General features: G+C 38.5%; 1 protein-coding gene across 4 annotated transcripts in view; it reads left to right on the top strand.

Annotated features, from left to right (window-relative positions):
• Positions 1–21675, top strand: part of LOC107781582 (intermembrane lipid transfer protein VPS13) — an 89555-nt gene extending 67880 nt beyond the window's left edge. For 3 of the 4 annotated variants that reach the window (XM_075256080.1, XM_075256079.1, XM_075256078.1), the window contains exons 29-48: positions 700–1317; positions 1394–1465; positions 1591–2049; positions 2140–2323; positions 2422–3166; positions 3275–3391; positions 9465–9738; positions 10571–10684; positions 10762–10845; positions 16563–16613; positions 16699–16878; positions 16971–17245; positions 17342–17710; positions 17781–17844; positions 18019–18165; positions 19942–20046; positions 20151–20261; positions 20341–20445; positions 20584–20653; positions 20783–21675. In XM_075256080.1, the coding sequence (XP_075112181.1) occupies positions 700–1317; positions 1394–1465; positions 1591–2049; positions 2140–2323; positions 2422–3166; positions 3275–3391; positions 9465–9738; positions 10571–10684; positions 10762–10845; positions 16563–16613; positions 16699–16878; positions 16971–17245; positions 17342–17710; positions 17781–17844; positions 18019–18165; positions 19942–20046; positions 20151–20261; positions 20341–20445; positions 20584–20653; positions 20783–21144 (4506 nt within the window). In that variant the 3' untranslated portion in view covers positions 21145–21675. The remainder of the gene's footprint in view (positions 1–699; positions 1318–1393; positions 1466–1590; positions 2050–2139; positions 2324–2421; positions 3167–3274; positions 3392–9464; positions 9739–10570; positions 10685–10761; positions 10846–16562; positions 16614–16698; positions 16879–16970; positions 17246–17341; positions 17711–17780; positions 17845–18018; positions 18166–19941; positions 20047–20150; positions 20262–20340; positions 20446–20583; positions 20654–20782) is intronic. The other variant, XR_012711014.1, reaches the window with a different exon arrangement.
• The last annotated feature ends 4766 nt before the right edge of the window (positions 21676–26441 follow it).

The raw sequence follows: 26441 nt of genomic DNA, 5'->3' as shown, positions 1-26441 counted from the left end.
ATATGACTAAGCATCATAGGTCATCCTAAGCAGATTTAGGTTAGTAATATGAATCATCTCTATCCATATTCAAAGGATTCAACATAGTTTGACTATTTTTATGCTGGTTGTTGTTAGATAGTTATTGAAATAACGTGAATTAGTCCTAGTCCCACATAGAGTAGGAGTAAGATATACAACAACAACAACCTAGTGAGTTCCCGCAGAATAGGAGTAGGATATGTATTGTATAAATTGGGCCCATTGTATTATAATTGAATAGAATATCAAAAAATAGATTTTTCTCCCATGCATTCTCACAGTTGTTAAGCTAAAGCAACTCTCCTTTACATAATCTTGGGACTCGATATGTTTTACAAAGCTAACATTGATGGAGTTCCTTGTCCGAAATGAATATGCAGATTTTTTCTTTTTTAAAAAAAATTATCCCTGATTTAGGATTAAATATGAGTTCATTTGTTTTTTGTACACTACTCTTATCTAGTTTTTTTGTTTAAAGAAGTTCTCATCCTTAGTTTCCTTTCATCCGATCGGCGTAGAGGAATTCTTGCAGTATGCTTGCAGAATATTGACAGAAATATAGCAAATTGCACAATGTAAAATTTTACTACAGACTTGCTGATTGGTCATCTCTTTTAAATACAATTCAAACGAGATAGCTGATATATGTCTCTTTCCTTTTGCTTTCCTTTGGTGAAGGTTGTTTCTAGGGCAATTGAGATGACTAAAAATGCATGGGATGTGGTACAGTTGACTGCTAATTCTGAGATCCCATCATTCTTAAAGTCTCAGATAAGTGAAAATCTGGACACCCGGAGTTCTCCTCCTTATATACTGCAAAATCTGACTTCGTTGCCTTTAGAGTTTCATGTCTATCAACAGCAGCAGAGTGGTTATGGCTTAGAAGTACCCTCCGTGAAAGGTGGAAAGTATTTACAACCAGGATCTTCTATTCCAGTTTATGTTAGTGAAAGTCTTGAGGATCAAATTTTACGCTATAGGCCCGCCCAATCCTGTGACCAATTTGGTGACAAAAAATCGGTGGAGCCATCACATCATTATATCATTGTTCAACTTGAGGGAACATCATTTCCTTCTGCTCCTATTTCAATGGATCTTGTTGGTATTAGATACTTTGAGGTCGATTTTTCCAAATCATCAAGGAAGTTTGATATTGATACAACTAAGAATGTTCCAAACAGTAGTATAAATGATGGAAGGAACGGTAGAATAGAAGAAAAAAGTGGCTTTATCGTTCCTGTAGTGATTGATGTGTCCATACAGAGTTACACGAAGATGGTGCGGTTGTACTCAACTGTAAGTGGCAATGCTGGTCATATTTTGTGCAGTGTTGATTATCTATACTGCTTTACATATTTCGGTTTGATTTCAGGTAGTAGTATCAAATGGAACTTCTGTGCCTCTTGAAGTACGGTTTGACATTCCATTTGGTGTTTCTCCAAAGGTATATAGGCAGACGTAATTCTATTGGTTCAGGAAAAAGAATACCAGTATCTGTTTAGTTTTGGCTGGATTTCTGTCCCTACACTTTTTCGTAACTTCTGTCATTTCCCTTGTTTGTCATGTCAGATTCTGGACCCCATATATCCTGGTCAACAGTTTCCTCTTCCATTACATTTGGCTGAAGCAGGACGAATGAGATGGCGTCCTCTTGGTAATTCTTACTTGTGGAGTGAAGCCCACAGTATTCCAAATATTCTTTCAAATGAAAATAGAATCAGCCTTTTGCGCTCTTTTGTCTGCTATCCATCTCATCCAAGCAGTGACCCTTTCCGCTGCTGCATATCTGTGCATGATTGGTGCTTAGCGTCAGCTGTGTCACCAGAAAAAGGGTTTTCTTTGTCCAACAATATTCTAACACAACCCCTTAAAGCTCATAGCAATGTAACTTACATGCTTAAGTCTGAGAAGAGGAATGTACATCAGTTGACTTTAAGCAGTCCATTGGTGTTGAAGAACTATCTTCCGGAGATGGTGTCCGTGACAATAGAAAATGCTGGTGTTTGTCGTTCTGCAGATGTGTCAGAGGTTTGCACTATGTTATAGTTACTAATATTTCATGAATAAATTTGTTTTAATTTGTGTTTCTTTACCAGCATAATTTTCCGTTTCTCCCAGGTTGAAACTTCTTTCTTCCATGTTGATTCTTCACATGACCTCACAATAACTTTTGACATGCCTGGATATAAACCTTCAGCTGTGAAATTTCCACGTGCTGAAACATTTGGTGAAATAGCGAAGTTCAGCGGAACAAGGTTCTCTTTGTCGGAGACTATTACTTTTGACCCTCAGTCATCAGATGGTACCTGTTGAATTTTGCATGCCTGTTCTTTGTCATCATACCAGCATTATTAGTTCTGTCTCTTATTATTTTTTATTCTATAATCTCCACTTTATTAGGTCCTCTGTGTGTTGCAATTGAGAAGGTGATGGATGCATTTTGTGGAGCTCGTGAAATATGCATTTCGGTTCCATTTTTGCTATACAATTGCACTGGTTTCCCCCTTGTTGTATCTGAATCTGTCAACTGGACAAAAGGCCATTTTAGTGTTATTACTTCTTGCTATGATGTGGACGAGCAGGACCTAATTCTCCGCAAGAAAGATGGTCTTGGCATTTTTACTTCTAATCAAGATATGGATACAGCTGCGAATAGCAACATTCTGCCTGTAGCTCCCTTGAGCAATTACCTCGTCACAAAGTCACATGACCGTAAATTCTCTGAGACACAATCGATCGAGTTTGATAATTCAACAGTTCTTCACCGGGGTTCACAGAAGCATGATATATATGCTTCAAAAGCATCGCTTCACTGGAGTAGGTCTTATACAAGCAGTCAGTCCAGCTTAAAATCTTGTAGCTTAACAGAAGGTGATGCTTGGAAGGTTAATTGCCGGATGTATTCACCTAACCCAAGTTTGTCTTCAAGTGAAATTATGGTCCGACTGTGTAGATATCTACCTAATTGTCTGATGGATGACATTCCTAACGATTCTTGGTCTATCGCTTTTTCTCTTGTGCCACCTACTGGTTCGACCAGTGTAACGGTCCCACAACCATCCTGGAAATCCGGCTATGTAACTTCTGTTAGTGCTGTTGCAGCACCATTTTTGGGTAGGACAAGAATTATTACCTTTCAGCCAAGGTACTCTGCAATATCATAATTATGTCATTCTACTACCATATTCAAAGGGTTTATTTAACATCTTCCTGCCGGGAATGTATCTATAACTAAGCACTCATAATTCTACAGATACGTAATCAGTAATGCATGCAACAAGGAATTGTGTTACAAGCAGAAAGGAACAGATGATGTTTTCACATTGGAATCTGGAAGGCATTCTCATATTCAGTGGACGAATACAATGAGGTATATTGTGACGGTGGTTGGCATTATCATTGCTCATTGATATCTCAAGTTACTTCTAAGTTTGCACATATTACGAATTCCCCTCATAAATGTTAAATACTTCTAAACTAAGTGCACGTGCATTTGCACATATAGAACTCCGGCACCTAGTTATTGTGATTTAGTTTTGGTTGAAACAGTGGAGGACTATAATACTCCTAGAAGCATGGGAGGAGTATGCTACCCCAATGCATGCAAAGCCCCCCGTCTGAAATTTCCATTCGGGACATTTCAAACTAATCCTCTGTTACATAGTTATGTAAATAACCCTAGTCCGACATGGAATATGAGAAGAATATGTATTGTGTATAGTTATAAATAGAGCTATTATAAAATACTTAGTAGCAGATCAATGATAGATTTTTCTCTCGTGCATTCTCACATGGTATCAGAGCATTAGTGTGAAAAGATCGTTGTGTGTCATTCCAGCGTAACCGGGAAGAAAAAATTTAGTCATCGTGCAATTTTTCCTGTGACCTAAGGGCTGTCTACGTGAAAGTTGCTTTCTGTCGATGTTGTGCAAAAAACCAACACCACCACGAGGTAGATCACCTTCCGGTGACCAACCCCAGAAAATTTCTCCGGTACAAAGGCTGACACGCGCCTACAATATGTTGATGTTGATGATATTGTTATTACCGACAATGATTAGGATGGTATTACTATGTTGAAACATCTCTTTCAGCACTTTCAGATTAAGGATCTGGGCAGATTAAAGTTTTTTTTGAGGGCATTGAGGTCGTCAGTCTAGCTCATGTATTTTGATCTCACAACGGAAGTATGCCTTAGACATTCTTGAGGAGACAGGAATGATAGGTTGTAGACCTGTTGACACTCCTATGGATTTCCGAATTTTAAATTTCGTATATAGGCGGCTGGTTGGTAAATTAAATTACCTCACAGTGACTAGACCTGACATTTCCTTTCCAGTGAGTGTGGTGAGTCAGTTTATGAATTCTCCATGTGATAGTCATTGGAATGCAGTTGTCCACATTCTTCGATATATAAAATCAGCCCCAAACAAAGGATTATTGTTTGAAGATCGAGGCCATGAACAAATTATTGGATACTGTAGATTTGAGAAGAAGGCGGCTTCTTGTATTTTTGTGTTTACATCCCATGAGCAAGGGAATTTATACAAAGCTTCTAATGCTAATTAAGAAAATAAAATAAATCTATACAATCAATTCAGGTATCAATCAGAATAAAATCAGATCTCCTAAATATAATCAAATCTCCTGAAATCATGCTAATCAACACTCCTAAATCAAGTCTCCTTGAATCATGTTAATCAACACTCCCCCTCAAGTTGGTGCAAAGATGTTGCACATGCCAACTTGCAACTCAAAGTATGGAAAGTTCGCTTGTTGAGACCTTTGGTAAACACATCAGCTAGCTGTTTTCCCAATGGCACATGAAACAAACTCAAGGCACCAGTTGTAACTTTTTCTTTGATGAAGTGTCGATCAATTTCCACATGCTTTGTTCGGTCATGCTAGACTTGATTATGAGCTATACTGATGGCAGCCTTATTACTGCAGTACATGGAAAGTTTTCCCTTTTCAGACAGTCTCAATTCCTGTAGTAGCTTTTGTAGCCAAAGCAGTTCGCAAATACCTTGGGCCATAACTCCATATTCTACCTCCGTACTTGATTTAACAACTACACTTTGCTTCTTGCTTCTCCAAGCAACCAAGTTTCCTCCTACGAGCGTACAATAACCGGATGTTGATCTTCTGTCATCTAGAGATCCAGCCCAGTCCGCGTCTGTAAAGGCTTCTATTTGGAGGTGATCATGTTTGGAGAAAAGTAGACCTTTCCCTGGAGCAGACTTCAGATACTGCAAAATGTGAAAGACATCTTGCATATGAGGTTCTCGGGGATCATGCATGAATTGACTCACCATGCTAACTGAATAGGCTATGTCTGGTCTAGTGTGGTAGAGATAAATGAGTCTTCCTGATCTCTCTCTTTATCAACTGATTCTCCAACTCCGCTTTGTAACATGTGATTGCTTTTAATGGGCGATTCTCTGGGTCTGCAACTTGTCATACCGGTTTCTTTCAAGAGATCCAGAATATACTTCCTTTGAGAAATAAAAATTCCTCTTTTGGATCTAGCAAGCTCAATTCCCAAGAAGTACTGCAATTTTCTTAGATCCTTTATCTCAAATTCATGTGCTACCAGCTGCTTCAATTGGGACATCTCTTCTTTGTCATCTCTTGTCATTACTATATCATCAACATAAACTATGAGAAGAGTGTGTTTACCCGTTTGATGTCTTATGAAGAGGGTGTGATCAACATTGCTTTGTTGGTAACCGAAGGAGATCATTGCTTTGCTGAATCTGTAAAACCAAGCTTTAGGGGATTGCTTCAGTTCGTATAAGGCTTTCTTCAATCTGCATACCTTTCCTTGACTCTATGCAATATCAAATCCAGGAGGAATCTCCATACGCCTCTTCTTCTAAGTCTTCGTGAGGAAATGCATTCTTCACATCAAACTGTTGCAAGTCCCAATCAATATTAGCTGCACAAGACAAAAGAATCCTAATGGTGTTCGTCTTTGCAACATGGGCAAATGTCTCTTGATAATCCACTCTATAAGTCTGAGTGAATCCCTTAGTCACCAATCTTGCTTTGAATCTTTTCAATTAAACCATCAGCTTTGTGCTTCACAGTGAAGACCCATTTGCAGTCAACCAACTTCTTGTCTGGTGGTGAAGTGACAAGTTCCCAAGTTTCTTTTTTTTGACAAGGCCTTCATTTCTTCAATCATAGGTTGCTTCAATTTAAGATCTGCAAAAGCTTCCCTCCAATTCTGGAAATAGACAAGGCAAAGGCTTTTTAGGAGGGAGATTAAGAATTATAGTTGATATAGTTAGATAAAGGGTGTTTGGTGGTGCAAGATCTTACTTCTTTTCAGTGAGCAATAGGCACATCTAACTCATTAGGAAATGTTGATAATTCACCGGTAGAAGAAGGTTCAGCTTCGGTAGATTGCATGATGGCTTCTTCTGCTCTATTACTCCTTGAGTAAGTTTTCAAATTAGGCCTATCCAAATGCCCAATAGTCTCCCCCCTGAATTTATTCTCCAATTTCACTTTCTCCTATGACAGTGTCATCAAGAGGTCCAATAATGGAATTAGGTAGGATCACCTCTTCCTCCTTATTGCTCTTCCCCTAAGAGGTGATGAGGTAATATTGAAATAGGGCTCAGATTCTCGAAAGGTTTAATCCATGCTATCAAAAGATCTCCTAGAGGGAGGATGATAACATTTGTAACCTTTATGTGTTGGAGAGTACCCAATGGAAACACACTTTATAGCTCTAGGATCAAGTTTCTCAGAATTTCTAGTGTGGACAAGACAAATACACCCAAACACCTTTGGAAAAACAATATATTCATTCTTACCCTTTAAAGTTTCCAGAGGACTTTGAAAATTGAGGAGTTTAAGTGGCATTCTGTTGATAAGATAGGCAGATGCTAGAATAGCATCCCCTAGTAAGGTTTTGGTAGATGCATGGTGAACATAAGAGATTTTGCTATTTCTAACGAATGCCTATTTTCTCATTCAGCAACCCCATTTTGTGCTCTAGTGTAAGGAGAATTTGTTTGATGGACTATCCCATTGGACTCCAAATAAGCAGCAAGTCTTTTATCCATGTATTCGCCGCTATTGTCAGTTCTCAAGATTTTTATTTTGGCATCAAGCTGAGTACAAATCATCTTATGAAATAGCTGAAAATAAGAGAAAACTTCACTTTTGGCTTTTAACAAATATACCCAAGTCATCCTAGTGCAACAATTAATGAATGTAACAAACCATTGACTACCAGACAAAGAAACAGTTTGGGTAGGACCCTATACGTCAAAATGAATAATCATAAACGGAGTTGTGCTTCTATTATCACTCACAAGATAAGAGTTTCTAGTATGCTTGGCATATTCACACGCATCACAGAATAAAGATTCAAATCGAGTTCTTGAAAACAAATCGGGATATAATTTCTTCAAAACGAAGAATGATGGGTGTCCTAACCGTCTATGCCGCTGTATTATTTCTCGGTTGACATCCTTACTTTCCTTAAAAAGGCTTGACTAGAGTTTTGAATTCTATCTAACATATACAAGTCTTCACGGAATCTACCACTGCCAATCCTTTTCCTTATTTGAAGATCCTGAAAAATACAATGATCGGGAAAGAACTCGATTTTGTAGTTTAGAGCTTTAGTGATGGCACTAACAGATAAAAGATTGACAGGGAACTCAGGGACATGGAGCACGAATGATAATTTAATATTAGGTGTACAAATGATAGAACCTGTTCCAGAGATATGTGTTAAAGAACCATTGACTATTTTAACATTATCTCCTTTTGGACACAGAGAATAGTTTCGAATGCCTTTAGAAGATTCTGCATGTGTCTATTTGCACTAGAATCAACAATCCAAGAATTATAGTGAGCATCAAAGGCAGTACCTGATTGCACATGATTGGATGTGGCAACATTAGCGGAGTCAAGTTTGGCTAGGAGGCGACGGAGTAGTTGAATTTCATCCGAAGGTAAGATTTTTCTAGAAATCGTCTTGAGTGTCTCCATATTTTCTGCCTAATCAGAAGGAAATCTCAAGAAAATTGTTCAAAAGTAATTTGCCTCGCTGGAACCAAATCTGTCTTGACGGAACGAGAAGGGGTTTGTGTTGCAGACAGCCACCAAGAAAGAGAAAACTCGACCTCTTCAATAAAAACAGAATCCTAGTGCTGCGAGGGAGATAACTCGCCTCAAAAAGGTAGTAAGGGCTCTGATACCATGTAGATTTTGAGAAGAAGAAAATGCTTCTTGTATTTCTGTGTTTACATCCCATGAGCAAGGGAATTTATACGAAACTCCTAATGCTAATTAAAGAAATAAATTAAATCTATACAATCAATCCAGCTATCAAATCATATCAAACGGATCTCCTAAATATAATCAAATCTCCTGAAATCATGCTAATCAACACTCCTAAATCAAGTCTCCTTGAATCATGCTAATCAACAGATACTCAGATGCTGACTAGGCAGGATCACCTTCTGATAGATGTTCTACGTTTGGATATTATGATCTAGAGGGAGGAAATTTGGTGTCTTGGAAGAGCAAGAAACAGAATGTGGTTGCTCGGTCTAGTGCAGAAGCAGAATATCGAGCAATGGCCGTGGCAACATGTGAGCTAGTTTGAATCAAACATTTTCTTAAGGAGTTGAAACTTGGTGAAACCAGCAAGATGGAACTTGTGTGAGATAATCAAGCTGCCTTTCATATTGCATCAAATCCCGGTTTTCCACGAGAGAATTAAACACATTGAGATTGACTGTCACTTCGTCAGAAAAAAGATACTCTCTGGATATATTGCTACAAAGTTTGTGAAGTCGAATGATCAGCTTGCCGATATTTTCACCAAGTCCCTCACTGGTCCTCGTATTAGTTACATAGGTAACAAGCTCGGTACATATGATTTGTATGCACCAGCTTGACGAGTAGTGTTAGATAGTTATGTAAATAACCGAAGTCCCACATGGAATAGGAGTAGAACATGTATTGTGTATAGTTATAAATAGGGCTATTGTAAAACACTTAATAGAAGATCAATAATAGATTTCTCCCATACATTTTTACATCCTCTATGTTCTCCTTGCATGACACGGTAACAAAATATTTTGTAGTCACCCCATCCATGCCATCAACTTTTTAATTGCCGTCATCATTTACAAGGTAGTAGTTGAAACACTTGAATCTATAAAGGGTAGATGACGAGAGAGCACCTTTTCGTGGGAGTAGTTATTGTTAAGATCTTAGGGAGGAAATGTTGTAGGAACGATCATTGGTAAGATGTCATATCTGATAAACAATTCTGATGATGCAAGTGTTTAGATAAGTCTGGGAGGCAATACGTGTTGAACGAATGAGAAGCAGAGCTGTGATTTTCTGCCTATTTTTTCCTTACTTCTGCTCCTTATTCTTGTTATTTATTATGTGTCAATATTTTTCAGGGAGTTGCTAGTCTCTATTAAATTTGCTGAACCTGGATGGCAATGGTCCGGTTGCTTCTTGCCAGAACATCTAGGTGATATTCAGGTGAAAATGCGAAATTTTCTCTCTGGTGCCGTGAACATGATACGTGTGGAAGTTCAGACTGCTGATGTCTCAATTAAAGATGATAAAATTGTTGGGAGCTCTCATGGTCAGTCGGGGACAAACTTGATTCTTGTGTCAGAAGATGATACTGGCTTTATGCCATACCGTATTGACAATTTCTCCCAGGAGGTATATTCCTTCTGTGCAACACAGTAGTTTTTGACCTTGTATTAGCCACAACTAGATGGGTAAAATATTCTCTAGGATTTTGGTTACCGTAAAAGTCTTGCTTTAAAGTCATCTCCAATTTTTTCGCCGCTGCCACCCTATTTATGTGACATAATTTGATTGTGATGCAGGTATAGACTTCATTTCTGAGTGATTTTCATCTCCAATTTGCAACCCGCATTACTGTCCATGTTTTCCTTAATTAGAAAATTTTAACATACATATTCACATTAAGTTAGTAGAAATGTGATTCTAATTATGTAATGATTCTAAAAGTTCAAGCTGTTGAGGAGACAAGTAAATACACTATTTATTTAATTGGGTTTTCAACATGGTTTCCCACATCTGAAAAAGTCACCTTATGTGTGTACCTCTTTGATAAAAAACAGAACCCTAGTGTTTCTCAAAAAGGCAATAATGACTCCGATATCATGTGGATTTTGAGAAAAAGAAAAGGCTTCTTGTATTTCTGTGTGTTTACATCCCATGAGCAAGAAAATTTATACAAAGCTCTTAATGCTAATTAAGGAAATAAAATAAATCTATACAATCAGTCCTGCTATCAAATCAAATCAAATAAAAATCAGATTCCCTAAATATAACCAAATCTCCTGAAATCATGCTAACCAACAATCTCCTAAATATAATTAAATCTCTTATATCATGCTAATCAACACTAATGTTACGAGCCTTGCTCATTCCACAGAATTTCGACTAGCATAACAAATTTTTGATTTTCAATTTAGTTATGATCTTTGGCTAATTCACCCTTTCCCTTCGTTGTCTATTCAAGAGGCTACGTGTTTACCAACAAAGGTGCGAAACTTTTGAAACTATGGTCCATTCCTACACTTCTTGCCCTTATGCATGGGATGAACCCTGCTATCCTCATCGTCTCACTATTGAGGTATGTTTTGCTATATTTAAAGCCGAATGATTATTTCACGTTTTTTTGTTAGTAAGGTTTCTCTTTGGATTTTGCAGGTTCCGGGTGAACGTGTTATAGGATCATATGCTCTGGATGACGTGAAAGACTATGCACCTGTATACCTATCCATGACTCCCGAGGTACTTCGCTTTCTCTAATTCAGTTTGTAATGTTTAAGTATAGCTTGTATTCATTATAGTTCTTTTCGTACTTGACAAGAATCATGTTCTTGTTATTGGTATAGCTTGGTGCTAGCTGTTGATATTTTTGATTTGTAATGCAAAACAGAAAATATCTAATGTCCGTATTGGGGTAGGGGTGGCAATTGGGCCGGTCGGGCCCTAAACGGGCCGGTCTCGGGGCCGCGGTCCCAGTACTTAGATAAACAGGCTAAATGTGCTTTTTGTAGGAACCGGCCCAAGACCGGGCCCATGAACTCATTGCCGGGCTAAACGTGCCGGGTTCGCGGTCCCAACGGCTAAGCAGTAATTTTTTTTTAAAAAAAGTTAAATTGAAATTAGAGATAACAGTTACTAATTTTGCCAATTCTTCCGTTATTTTTTTTATCACAATATAAAATACCAAACAATGTTATTTTCTGGTTGAAATTGATTTGGACCGGTACTAGGGTCAGCCTGACTAGGACTAGGTACACTTTTCCCCTCGGCCAGAGCTTTCAGACGTTGATATCTAACGTTATCTTTAGGGTGTTTTTTATGTGTCTAGCCAAAGATCATGTCCCCGACCGCGATCCAATATATTTAAAAGCTAACTGCATACCACAAGTTTTGCACTTAGCCTTATTTTTGGGAACTAGTTGAGTAAAAAATGGCCAAACAAGAGATGTTTCCTGCCGTTTGGTAGGTTCTCTAGAAAAAGTAGGGGCAACAACGGGAGTATCAGATGGGTCATCATTTGGATTAGCGGCGTTATCACTAGTTGGATCAACAACAGGAGTAGGACTAGTAGGTGTATCATCGTCCGGTTGAGTTTTATCAAAATTGATTTTCTCATAATCATTTTCATCAATAGTATTATAATTATTAGAATAGACAGAATTCATTAATTCATGGTCTAAATGTTCACCGGGTGCAATAATATGACAAGATTCAGTCTCGCCAAATTGTAATAAACTATTATCGGTATCAAGAATAGAAGTTGTAGGACGGGTATGTGGTATGGTTCGGGGAGCCGGGGGCAGGGGAGGAGGAACAACAATACCACTAGATTCGCCAATTTTGGATTTTCCCTTATTCTTATTTTTACCAAAAATATTTCTTAAGGAAGACATCTTAATTAATCAAGTAATAGCAAATAAATAAAACAAACAAAACTATAATATTAACACTTAAGAGTTAGAACGAGTTTACCGAATTGACGAACAACTTGTTGAAAATTGATTATCATTGAAGACTTCAATTCACCAACTTCACAATTTTTTCACAAATTGTAATAACCTCAATATTTTTTGACTATTTTTTGGAATAAAGTAAGCAATAGTAGCAACCTCACAATTTTTTCATTTTTTTTTTGATAAAATAAACAATTGTAGCAAGTACAGAAAAAAATTAGAGAGAGATTTTGATAGATTGATATTGATTATGTAAGAAAATGAAAGAATGAGGGGGTATTCCCAATATAATTCAACTTTGCATAACTAATACATGCATAACTAATCTCTGCATTACTTATTCCTACATAACTAATACATACATAACTCTAGCCGGCAACCAAACGACCCCGAATGCATATGTGCATAATAATGTATACAGGGAAGATCTGTTTATGATATAGTTCAAGAAAGAGTCGTCTCATTTCCTTACTTCTTTCTAATTCATTCACTTCAAGACTGGTTCTGAACGCCGCGTAACATCATCTTCAACCAACCTCCACCGTACTTTCGGTAACTCGACCGTAAGGGAGAGCATCTTCCTCCCTCGAATATTTATATTTGTTTTTAGCTTGATTATACGGCTATTGATTGAGTCTTTCTGTTGTAGGAGCGATATAAAGGGGTTTCCGTCTAAGTCTTCGAGTCCTCGATTTGGTCCTCTCTTGGAAGTGGGAAGTGAGGGGGCGAGCTCCGTGCGCGAGCAGCGACTAAGCAACATCCAATCTTTCTTAACACTTTGTACACTGGAAGTCAAAGAGTCATTTCCACGCCACTGATGCTGATAAACAATTGTAGCAAGTATTGAAAAAAATTAGAGAGAGATTTTGATAGATTGATAATGATTTTGTAAGAAAAATGAAAGAATGAGGGGTATTTATAGTAGAAAATAGGAAAAAAGTGTAATAATAAAAAGTTTGGGGTTAAAAATTAGTTTGGGGTGGGGTTAAATGACTATTTTTTAACCCCCAATGGCTCCTTTTTTCAAAAGCCAAACAACTCTTTTTAAAAAAAATAATATCCGTTGGGCCCGTTTGGCCTGCCAAGGGACCGGTCTAGTCACGGTCTTTTGGCGGGCCAAACGGGCCCGGTCCTAACGGTTCCTATCTAAGAACCGGCCCATGAGATCGGCACGAGCCCACCTCTAGCGGGCATAACAGTCCCAGCCCATTTAACACACTTAGCTCGCGGTCCCGGCCACTTCCCACCCTTATACTGGAGTTAATAATTCTAAAATAATGTTACCTTAAATTTCACTTCCTACTCTCAGAACTAGTTAGACGAATATACACCAATAACCTAATTCAGTCAGAAATATTTGCTCGTCAAGAAAGTCTATCAAATAGAGGTGCCATGGTGTATGTTATTTGCAGATGACATTGTACTGATTGACGAGACGAGAGGTGGTGTTAACGAGAAGTTGGGGGTTTGGTTACCCACTCGAGAGTCTAAAGGTTTCAATTTGAGTAGGACTAAGACAGAATACTTGGAGTGCAGGTTCATCGACCCGACGGAGGAAACGGACATTGACGTGAGGCTTGATTCGCAAGTCATCCCAAGTCAGGAAAGTTTAAGCATCTTGCGTCTATAATCCTAGGGAATGTGGAGGTTGACAAGGATGTCACAAATCGCATTGGAGCAGGGTGGATGAAGTGGAAGCTCCGGTGTCTTGTGTGATAAAAATGTGCCACCGAAGCTCAAATGTACGCAATGATGGTTAGACCGACTATGTTGTATGGGACAGAGTGTTGGCCAGTAAAGAATTCTTGTATCTAGAAGATGAAAGTAGCAGAAATGAGGTTGTTGAGATGAATGTGCGGGCATACCAGGTTGGATAAGATCAGGAATGAAAATATCCAGAGGTGGGAGTGGCCCTCGTGGAGGACAAGATGCGGAAAGCGAGAGTGAGATGGTTCGGGCATGTGAAGATGAGAAGCTCAGATGCTTCAGATGCGAGCGATTGGTTTTGATAGGTAGGAGTAGAGTTGGAGGGAGACCTAAGAAGTATCGGGAATGTGATTAGGCATGATGTGGCGCAACTTTAGCTTATTGAGGACATGACCCTTGATAGGAGGTTGTGGAGGTCGAGAATTAGGGTAGAAGGTTAGTAGTTAGTCGAGCGTATTTCTGTTCCGAACCGATGGTTTTAGGATTATTCTGGTAGTTTCTGCCGTAGATTGCTAGTAATTCATGTTGTTTTTCTATTATCTTTCGCCTCGGTTTCTTGGTATTCTGTTGTTACAACTTGTTGCTATTGTTGCCTTTTGTTGTTATTATCTTTCTGGCCATTTTTGTTGATATTTCTTGTTTTTACTGTTTCTTTTTATATTTATTGAGCTGATGGTCTATCGAAAACAACCTCTCTATCTTCCCAGAGTAGGGGTAAGGTCTACGTTCACACTACCCTCCTCATATCCACTTGTGGGTTTCCACTTGGTTGTTGTTGTTGTTGTTGTTGTACAAAAGGCCATCAAATTTTTGCTATGTATATTATTATGGATGCCTTAAAGGCATTGACATAGAGCTACAACCAGTTTATCGATTAGTTGAAAAGGAAAAGTACAAAGATGAGAGAGCTCTTCAAAATATATTATTCCCTCCGTTTCAATTTATGTGAACCTATTTCCTTGTAGTCCGTGCCAAAAATAATGACCCATTTCCCTATTTGGAAACAATTTACCTTTATGCAATGATTTATAGCCGCACAAATATATTCCCCTGGAGTCCGTGCCAAAAAGAATGACCTATTTTCCTATTTGGAAACAATTTACCTTTATGCAATGATTTATACCTACACAAAATATATGTGCCTCATTTTATACCACAAGTTCAAAAGTCTTATCTTTTCTTAAACTTCGTGCCTAGTCAAATGAGTTCACATAAATTGAAACAGAGGGAGTATATTCTACTCTCTTTGAAAATGGAAAAGAATAATTTAGGGGGCATTCTTTTTCTTTGGCTATGGATGTGAAATCCTCTTTTAATAATTGATGGCACTTGAACCCTGGATATCTGCTTGTTCTGATACTATGTTAAATTGAGTGTACACGCTTCATCTGAAAACTTGAGATGTTAGAGGACATATACTTTTATTCATTTAAATGTCTTATTAAAAGAAAATGATTTAGGGGGTATTTGGTTTCACATATGTGGACCATTTATCAGTTTTAAAAAGTTGGAGAATGAATTCTTGACCTTAAAAATGGTGTATGATTTAAGATTGTTGGAAATCCTCTGAAAACTTAATGCTCTATACATGATTATAATTTTTTTGCATCATCTTGTTACCGATTGATGAATTCATTTTTTTACTTATCCCGAGAAAATCAAATAGTTTGTGATCCATAACTAGAATATACAAAGAAAATTCTCAATTCATTTTGCTAGAGCTACCCAATTTTAAGTAAGAGACAATGAGATTAAATATCGTCCAATACACATTTTATACGCATATAACAAAATAATAAAAATCAATTTTGGATAATCTGTTTATATAAAGGTATAAATATGTGGTTTTAAGTCAATTTGTACTTGACAAAATCTAGCTTTTGTGCAAATTACTAAGCTGATGTTCTTTTTCAATTTTGAAGCTTTGCTTTGAAATATTGATCAGTACACAGAAGTGTTGGTTACTGATACCTACTTTTCAAAATTCAAGCTGTTTATAGCCATTGAACTGCATTTTCCAGGTTGTTTTAAAACCCTAACACTGAACTGCAAAGGGACTAGAGTGCAATTCGTGTTGCCTATTAAACAGATCCCTTCCTTATTTCTAACCTCCTTGTTGTCTTTTAGTAAACTATTTCTTCTGCTAAAAGAATGTCCAAACCATTCAATTCTGGAAAATAAATTAGGATACATTCTTAAAAACAAAAAATGATGGGAGCTGCATCAAAGTCGTTGCAGCAAAAGGTAATCTAGGCACCAAAGTCCACCATATCCACAATATGAGTGTCAACTAGAGATATAGATGCTAAGATTGATGATTGATCTTAGAAAATTAGAAAAGATTAAAAGGACCAAGTTCAGCAGATGGTGCAAATATCACTAGTTAAAGATAATATAAGAGAAGGTCGTATGAAATGGTTTGGTCGCATCCTGCGTAGACCTCCAGATGCACAGTTCTTAGGTTTGGAACCATAGTAAGTGAAGGTGTTACAAGGAGACGATTTAGACCTAAAATTACATGAAAGGAGGTTGTCTTGAAAGACCTACAATCTTGTATTGATCTAGAACAGATACTGCTTTGTGGGTTTATGTTGCTTTCATCTATTAGTGCTTTCCTTAAGTTTAATAACCTAACCATTCCTTTTTTTCCAAAAGAAAGTAAACTTATCATTCTCTTTATTTTAATCACAATTTGCTCTTTATTATATTGTATATGATACCGTAAGTAACATTTCTCCACTCATTTATATGATAATCTTGTTACCTTGCTTACACATGACTTCTGCTTACCTTTTTCAGAAACCTCAAAGAACTCTTATTGTTTCTGTCCATTCTGAAGGAGCAGTCAAGGTGCATTGATGATGCTTCAAAAGTCAGATACCATCTTTGTTTTGCTTTCTCTTTTGTAGTGACAGTTTATATTTTCCAAATACAGATTCTAAGCATCATTGATTCCAATTGCCATGTATTGAGTGGTATGAAGACTCCACACATCTCTCAGTCCAAAGATAGAAATAAACATGTATTGAAGCATGAAAATTCTTCTGACTGCAAAGAGAGAATATTGGTGGACATTCCCTATGTTGGTATCTCTCTAATAAGCTCTATGCCAGAGGTACCTTCAATTGTTGTAATCAAAGATTATTAAATTGCAAGCTTCAATGCAAAATTCTTTTGAGTTGTCATACTACAACATTTCTTTTGCAGGAACTGATTTTCACTTGTGCAAGAGACATTACAGTTGATTTCACGCAGAGTGTAGATCAACAGAGATTCTCTTTTCAAATCACCTCTTTGCAAATTGATAACCAGTTAACGTGTACACCTTACCCTGTTATCTTATCATTTGATGTTAGTAAGACGATTACTAGTGGAGTAAGGACAGATCTGGAGAGCTCACGGGAACCGGTACTTTCATTGGTGGTGACGAAGTGGAATAATAGATATCTGTCACTAGTCTCCTTCGAGTACATAAGTCTAAGGTCTGTAACTGCTTCCTTTCAAATGTATTGTAAAATCCAAACTCTATCGACATTTATTCTGTTGTATCACTGCCTGACAAGTCTATTTTCTTGCAGAGTAGCAGATTTTCATCTTGAACTTGATCAGTATGTGATCTTGAGTTTGTTTGATTTCATTAAAACTTTATCGTCAAGGTTGCAGAGCAGAGCGTTACAGCACTCTAATTCAACGGAGCATCCTCTTTTTGATGGTGTTTTTACTATGAACATCTCTAACTCCATAGATCAGGCACCGAAGAAATCAAATGTAAATGAATGCTACTCAGTTAAGATTCCTGTGTTTCATGGAAGCAGTGATAGGACCTCTCTGCTACCTATAATAGTTCCAATTGGAGCCCCGTGGCAACAGATTCACCTTCTTGCCAAAAGGCAGAAGAAGATTTATGTTGAGTTGTTTGATGTGGCTCCGCTGAAGTTGACTTTAAGGTAATTGAAATTCATATTGTGTTTTCATGTGACTTTACTGTATGTTTATAACGTTGAACTTCTTCTATAGTTTCTCAAGCAGTCCCTGGTTGCTTCGATATGGTGTGCTTACATCTGGAGAATCTCTTATACATGTAAGGCTATATGATGGATGCTGGAACATTTGATGGTTTCATAGATGTTTAACGTATTTTTAATTCTAACAGTCAGCTTGAGAAACCATCATAGAACAATACTGTTTTATAATTTCGCTCAGCAACTTCATTTATATATGTGCTTCTCAAGTCATATGACACTCACTTTTGCAGAGGGGTCTTATGGCACTTGCTGATATCGAGGGAGCACAAATTCACCTTAAACAAGTAATCCTTTCACATCAGCTTGCTAGCTGGGAATCTGTTCAAGAGATACTAATCGAGCATTACACACAACAATTTCTTCATGAGATGTACAAGGTAAATGTCTACACACCTTGACTATCTTCCCGTAGTTAACCACTAAAAAACTCTGGTCCTCCTTCAGTAGATGGGGAGATGGAGAATGAATTTATCTCCAAATAATCAGAGGCTAGAACATCCCAGTTCTGACTTCTGTATCAAAATCTACCAGAATTTCAGATCCCAGTACAATGTTGAGGAGCTGAATGTAGGCTTTGCTTACACTATATATCTGATCATGCATCAATGTGAGCTTCAAAGAAATTACACAAGCTTCAAGAAGTCTCATTATATTCAGTTTGTAGTTTAATGTGAAGGGGAGAGTAAAGAGAGGTAGTTCCAATATTAGTCAAAGTTGCTCAGTAGAGATTCTAAATATTGCCACCCATTTTCAACTGGTTTTCTGGTTTGAGGTGGAAAAGTTGCTGACGCTTTCTGTCTTTGCTGGCATTCCAGAGATTTTCCGGTCTGCTTTAGGATTCCGTTAGCTGTGTGGAATGGAGGGTAAAGAGAAAGGGCGAAGGGCTTATCTTATGTATCAAACGAAAAAAACATTTTGAATTGGGTAGATCAAAAGAAACTTGGAATGTTGTGCATAGACTGATCGATTAGCGATCCAACTTTAAAATAACTGATTTCAAGGTACCACCTAGATTGCATACTCTGTGTGCTGATTATCTTTTTGCACAGTTGTTTACAGAACTCTATGATGTTTTAGTCAAGAAAATTGTACCAGTACCTCATTGTTGGTCCCCATTTTTCATCTTCATCGTTGTAACACCCAATGATGGCATCTGGCTTTTAGCAAATTTTTCACTATATTTCGGCATCCCAGACCCTCACATCATAGTAATTTTATTACAATCAACTATCCAAAATGCCTTTGGCTATAGCTCAAGCTCAACAGTAATAAGTCTTTGTGAAAATGCTTCTGAGCTTCAATCCATTTCTCTGCTTAATATAGTATTCGCTTTGTCCCATTTTATGTGGCACACTTTCCTTTCAAGTCTATCCCTATCAGAATGACATATTTCTTTATTTGGAAGCATTTTAACTTTAAACTTTCAGTTTTACCCTTACTGAGATGATATATACCTCACAAATGTCTATGGTTTGTTATAGACCATAAGTTCCTACTTTCTTTCTTAAATTCCGTGCCCAATCAAACACCATCACCTAAAATGGGACCGAGGGAGGATGAAATTGTACTTGCTCTTAGACCAGGAAACAATCCGATGCTGCTTTTTTTAAAAACAAAGTGTAGTAATGTCATACTTTTTGTTATGGTTCATGAAATAACCTTCCCTGTTATATGTTTCTTGGTGTTGATCTCATGGAAGTGTCCATTTGCTTTATATTGGTAAATGATTTGAAGAGCCAAACAATGAATTATTAGCAAATCTGATAGTTATTCATTTGTAAACTGAATGACTTGTTTCTTGCAATAGTGAGTTATCCCACATCAGTTGTGGGATGTGGACTTGGGTTCCTTGTATCGTCCTGGGAAATCCCAGCGCCTGATGATCCAGTATTTCTTCTCATGGCATTAGAGTTAGACCCATGATTCTTGGTTTACCCGATGTTGGGGCCCCATATTATGTTGTCCACGCTGGGGCTTGTGAGGGAGTGTTAATTTGTCCCACATCGGTTGTGGGAGGTGGACTTTGTCTTCTTATATGGTCCTGGGCAATCCTCACCCTCATTAGCAAGCTTTTGGGGTTGAATTAGGTCCAAAGTACATTTCTTCAGTCTTCTTAGTGGTCATGGGCATTGAAATAGTGTTGTTCGCTACAGGTATTTGGTTCAGCAGGAGTTATTGGTAATCCTATGGGGTTTGCGAGGAGCATGGGTCTTGGCCTTAAAGATTTCTTGTCTGCTCCTGTTCAAAGTGTTTTCCAGGTACTTTATGCATTACCTGATCTTTTATCCTTCCCACTAGATATAAAGCTTAGTTCTTTCTGCAGAGCCTTCCCACTAGATATAAAGCCCAGTTCTTTCTGTAGACTCGTGCAGGATTTATTAAAGGCATGGCAGAAGGAACCTCTAGTCTTTTGAGTAACACCGTGTATGCCTTAAGTGATGCTGCCACCCAATTCAGCAAAGCTGCACACAAGGTACTTTTGTATCAAACATCATTTTCATGCTCTATATATTATATTATCTGACCACATGTTCATTCATTTGATCTTGTAGGGTATTGTGGCATTTACTTTTGATGACCAGGCTGTTAGAAGTATGGAAAGGCAGCAAAAGGGAATATCCTCCCATAGCAAAGGGGTGATAAATGAATTTTTAGAGGTATGTTATTTTCGTTTCTTAGCTCCCATGGTAGCAGCCTGTTTCACTTCCTCTTTTAGCTCCATTTTGACTCTTCATGGCTTTAGAATAGCTTCTTCGAGTCTCGTTATTTCTCATGTGACAATTTTTGATTTGCAGGGTCTGACAGGTCTATTACAATCACCTATTAAAGGGGCAGAGAGACATGGCCTTCCAGGAGTCCTCTCAGGTATCAAGTTTATCCATGCTATTTTTCTGGTCTCTATTGCAGCGAAGTTGAACCTCCAGGGAAGTGAATTCTGTCTGCTAATTTAGACTATTGTAGCTTCAAGCCTTCAAAACATATTTCTTCTTGCAGGCATAGCTGTTGGAGTGACGGGACTTGTGGCAAGACCAGCAGCCAGTATCCTTGATATCACCGGCAAAACTGCACAAAGCATCAGAAATCGGAGCAAACTCCATAATCGGGGATCTCATCGCTTTAGGGTCCGATTGCCAAGGCATTTAACTAGAGAACTTCCTTTGCGGCCTTACTCTTGGGAAGAAGCAATTGGAGTATCTATTCTTAGAGAGGCTGACGACCATATTATGCTCAAAGACGAAATGTTGGTAATTTGTAAAGCTCTTAGGCATGATGGGAAGTTTGTTGTCCTCACTGAGCGGCTTATATTAATTGTCTCCTGCTCCAGTATAGTAAATTATGGGAAGCCCGAGTTTTAAGGAGTGCCTGCTAACCCAGAGTGGTTGGTAGAAACTGAAATCGGGATAGATAGTGTAATCCATGCTGATAACGACGATGATGAAGTACATATTGTGGGAAGTAGCTCTGATGCATTGCTAATGCAGAATCACATTTCGCAAAAAAGAAGCTGGGCAACTAGGGGAAAGAGATGGAACAACAATCCTCGAACTTCGCTTCCGCTTTTCCAGACCAATTTGGTTTTCGCATCAAATGACCAAGCAGAAGACTTTTTGGCAGTACTTCTATCTACGATTGACAAGGCTAAAGAGCGAGGTCGGAGCTCTGTTCATCTGCTTCATCAAAATAATATCAGGAAAATATAGAACGATGTAAAGGATCCAAGTATTTTGCTATATGTACATTGTACATTATGTACATAATCTGCTCTGTCCATTTTCTGTATATTTTTTGTTCATGACTGTTCAATTAGTCTAAGAATTCCATTCCTTAAAGGCACACCCGTTAACAAAATTCTACTAACTCTATTGTTTATTTGATACAGAATTCTTTCATTTCTATATTTTGAGATTTCATACCCAACACCCGCAAGTAACAACACAACCACGATAATTCAATTTATTAGATATTTGTTCGAATCTGTTATTCGGCAACATTAAATGAAACTTGTGTAGCTTTTGGCAGTTGATATGCAGAAAATGATTGTCGGTATGAAATTTCTTGCTAGTTCAATGTAGTTTATCGGCTGAGTACCGTCCACATTAGTTGAGCTGCGATTGAAGTGATGGTTGTGTGAATGCGGAGCAGTCTATCTGGCCAATTGGCCAATTTCAATGGGGTTGGGAAAGTGAGGGCTGGAGGCACCATTGGCAGATCATGTCACATTATTGGCAAACCCTGGCAGCTATTTATTGGCAATTTGAAGAGAGTTGCATTTTGTTGAAATTTGGGGTTAGTTCTGATATCATCCATGGATCAAATCCTTATGATTTCACCCAAATCTTCACGATCACTACAAAGTCAAGCTAGGGTTCTTGACCCAAATAGATAATATTTAAACCCCTCATTCAAATACATGTATAAGGTTTCACTCTGTTTATCGTAAAAACGGATAACAATTGAATTTATATTATGATTTTAAGGACACGTGATTCACTTAGTATAAATTGAGAGAAAACGTAAATTGACAATGGAATTAACTGCAAATATCAATGGAGCAAACTAAATAAAATGTATAGCTTTAATCCTTGAGCTAGACTGCCCTCGAATTAAGTGAGTATTTCACCGGGAAGTATGAACACAATAACAAGAATATCTGCAGTTAAACCCAACGGTTTGGCGAAACCACAGATATGGCAGCATGTGGCGTGGGGTCCAGCTAAGTACCTTTGCCAACCCGTAGCTTTGAAGATGCATACCCAGCCTTTGGATTTCGGTGACTGTAAATACTCAAGATCAAGTGGGTGGTACGCAATTAATCTTTAAATTAGCTCATAAATAGTGATGGATCGTGTGAAACTTTGTTCAAGGGAAATATTGTTGGGTATATATGTATAAAGTCTCGCATAAAAAATAGAAAAGAAAATAAATTACTTATAAGGAGTTGGATACTCTTAATAGTGTGAGGTCTTTTTGAAGTAAACCGTGCGAATTTGACTCAAAACGGATATATTACACTATATTAATAGTATTTTTAGGCGGTTTTAGCCATCAATGAATAGCGTTGCAGAAAACTATTATGGCAACCGGTTTTGAAGAAGGATTCTTTTTGGGTTAAATGGCTTTGTGGCATTTATATGAAGGCGGACTCAAATTCACTAAAGGAGGAGATAAAAGAGTTGGTATTACCATGATAATTACATTTTCAGATTAGGTGGCAAACTGGCAATTATTGTTGCCATCGTTGGGACTCAAAGAAGATTATTCTCTTCCTTTTTTGATTTTTATATTTATGATAACAAATATAGTAACAAATCACCCTATTATCTGTTCCACTTATATTAACCCACTTTCTACTATACTGTTTTCTTCTCTTCAGTACTATTCTGCCAAAACAACGTTCCCCATTTTCTCTTTCATGTTTTTTGCATGTGTCACGATCCTAAACTAACTCAGTTGTGTTGGTGCCTCTCATGAAGACAAGGCCAACCAACTCACTTCCAATTCACTTTAAGCAATTAAAATAATAACTACTAAGTCTTTAATCAGAAATAAAATTCCAAAATAAGCATTTAACAGTATAATTTGCGGAAATAAAAGCCAACACAGTCCGACATCGAGGTGTCATAAGTCATGAGCATCTAAAATAATACTACCAGTCTGAAAGTCTACTCCACTACTAAATAACTGAATCAAAAAAGAAATAAGATAGAGGGAGGTTGCACTGGGCTGCGAGTCGCCAAGCAGCTGCGTAGTAAACCTCTGAAGATCTGCTGGAACTGTCAACCCTCAGTAGTAGGACCTGTAGCGCCCGAATCTGCACACAGAGGTGCATGGAGTAAAGCGAGTACTTCCAACTCAGTGAGTAATAAGAATAAATGAAGACTGAACGATATAAAATCACGTTAAACACAACATTTAGCTATCAGAGGCATGACAAAATCAGTAACACAATTTAACAATGAAATCTCATAAAAATACCTTTTTAAGCAGTCAACAATAGATAGGAAAAACAACTAGGAATGGTAAACACATAAGAACTGCCCCTCGGGCACAATAACATCAAATCAGCCCCTCGGGCAATATCACAGAACAATACTAGCCCCTCGGGCTATATCTCATGTCACAATGGGTACCGGCGCTCATTGGAGGTGTGCAGACTCCTGGAGGGGTCCCTTACGGCCCAAGCGCAATATCAAGCCATCTCGTGGAATCATAAACAGGCTCTCAGCCTCATATCAATATCAAGCCACCTCGTGGCGTACAATCTCAGGCCCTCGGCCTCATTATCATAATTAATGTATCACTGCTGCGGCGTGCAGCCCGACCCAAAAATATCCTCACAATACAGGACCTCGGCCTTACTCAGTTAGAATCTCATAAGCCCTTCAGGCAAGAGTAAAAATATGCAGCTCAGCTCAAAATACCTTTAAAACATCATTTAATGTTTCTAAAACAGATTAACATAGCTGAGTTTTGAAAACATTGAAAGATCTAACATGACTGAGCACAAGTATGAAATCGAACAGTGAGGAAAATATCATTAATGATCCCCTAAGGGTTCAAACAGTTGGCACGAAGCCCAAATATGACATTTAGCCCAAAGTATAATAATATCAAACAATTAGCTACCAAATATACAGAAAAATAGTCATTCGGGATGGACTAAGTCACAATCTTCAACGGAGCACGACCTCACGCTCGTCATCTAGCGTGTGTGTCACCTCAACACAGCCGAACGTTGTGTAATCCGGGGTTTCATACCCTTAGAACAACATTTAAAATCATTACTCACCTCGAACTAACCCGAAAAGCTACTCTGCAACACACTTGCTTCTCGAACCAACTTCCGAGTGCTCACAATCTACCAAGTTCAGATTTTTATCATCAAATTATGCTAAACGAATGAATTCTAATTGAAAAATATCGATTTTAAGCACAAAACCCGAAATCAGTCAAAACCCGAGCCCCTGGCCCACGACTCGGAATTCGATAATTTTTACATCAATATCTCCCCACGAGTTCATACATATCAAAAGTTCTGAAATCCGACCTCAAATGGTCCTTCAAATCCTCAATCAAAGGTCTAAATTTTCAAGCCCTAGTTCTTCAATTTTTGGCTTAATTTCCATGATTTACTAGGTGGAATTCACATAATAATCGAGTTTTTAGTCCAAGAATCTTACCTCCAAGTGATTCCCCTTGAATCCCTCTTCAATCTCCTTCAAAAAGCTCCAAAAATGACCAACAATGGAAGAAATAAACCCAACCTTCGCGGACAAGACGACCTTTTAAACCTTCTGCCCAGGCCTAATTTCTTTCATCGTGATCACGAAACATCCTTCGCGATCGCGAAGCACAAATCCTCAGTTCCAAAAATTTACTCTATGCGAACGCGTACCATCCCATGCGAACGTGATGCTCAAGCGTCTGACCCTACGCGATCGCGTACTAGCCACCGCGTTTGCGATGAACAACTTTCATCCAAGACCCCTGTTCCACTTAACTCTACGTGAACGCAACCTTCACTACGCGTTCGTGATCAACAACTTCCTCACCTCTATGCAATCGCGACCCAGTGCAACCTCCCTCTATATTATTTCTTTTCTGATTCAGTTATTTAGTAGTGGAGTAGACTTTCAGACTGATAGTATTGTTTTAGATGCTCATGACTGGTGACATCCTGATGTCAGGCTGTGTTGGCTTTTATTTTCGCAAATTATACTGTTAAATGCTTATTTTGGGATTTTATTTCTGATTAAAGACTTAGTAGTTATTATTTTAATTGCTTAAAGAGAATTGGAAGTGAGTCGGCTGGCTTTGTCTTCACGAGAGGCACCATCATGACCGGGTTGGGTTTAGGGTTGTGACAAGTTGGTATCAGAGCCTAAGTTACATAGGTCTCACGAGTCATGAGCAGGTTTAGTAGAGTCTCTCGGATCGGTACGGAGACGTCTGTATTTATCCTCGAGAGGCTGTAGAACCTTTAGGAAAAATTTTATATTCTTGAATTTCTTGTCGTGCGAATTTGTTGATCCGAGAACTAAACTTTTGTTATTCTATTCTCTCACATATGGTGAGGACACGCGCTACCGATCAGGATAGACGACCACCAATACCACCAGCTGGAGCCACTAGAGGCCGAGGATACGGTCGAGGCCGTGGTAGGGGCAGAGGTGTAGCCCATACAGCAGCTGGGGCAGCACCTGCAGATCCACCAGCCGCCCCAGTTTAGGATCAGGTCCCGGCTATAGACGCTCCAGCAGCACCCGCTCAGGTACCAGCAGTGTCCATTGTAATTTCGTGTCTTTAGGAGACTTCAGCTTAGATATTGACCGTATGTACGAGTCTTGCTCAGGCGACCGCTGTTTCTACTGCCACAACCACTTCTCAGGCAGGGGGAGGCTCTCAGACTCCCGTCGCCCGCACACCCGATCTGGTGGTTCAGGGAGTGCAGACACCGGAGGAACATCCAGCCCATCCGGTTGCAGCTGCTCAAGATTATGTAGTTCCTGCTATGCCAGAGGACGAGTAGCGCAGGTTAGAGAGGTTTGGTAAACTTCAGCCTCCGACCTTCAGTGGTGCAGAGGGCGAGGATGCCCAAGGTTTCTTAGATAAGTGTCAGAGGATGATTCGTACAACAGGTATTCTGGAGACC

The sequence above is a fragment of the Nicotiana tabacum genome, chromosome 6 (assembly GCF_000715075.1).
Source record: "Nicotiana tabacum cultivar K326 chromosome 6, ASM71507v2, whole genome shotgun sequence".
Lineage (NCBI taxonomy): Eukaryota > Viridiplantae > Streptophyta > Magnoliopsida > Solanales > Solanaceae > Nicotiana > Nicotiana tabacum.
Note: the sequence above shows the minus strand (reverse complement) of the source record. Positions and strands in the feature narration are given on the sequence as shown.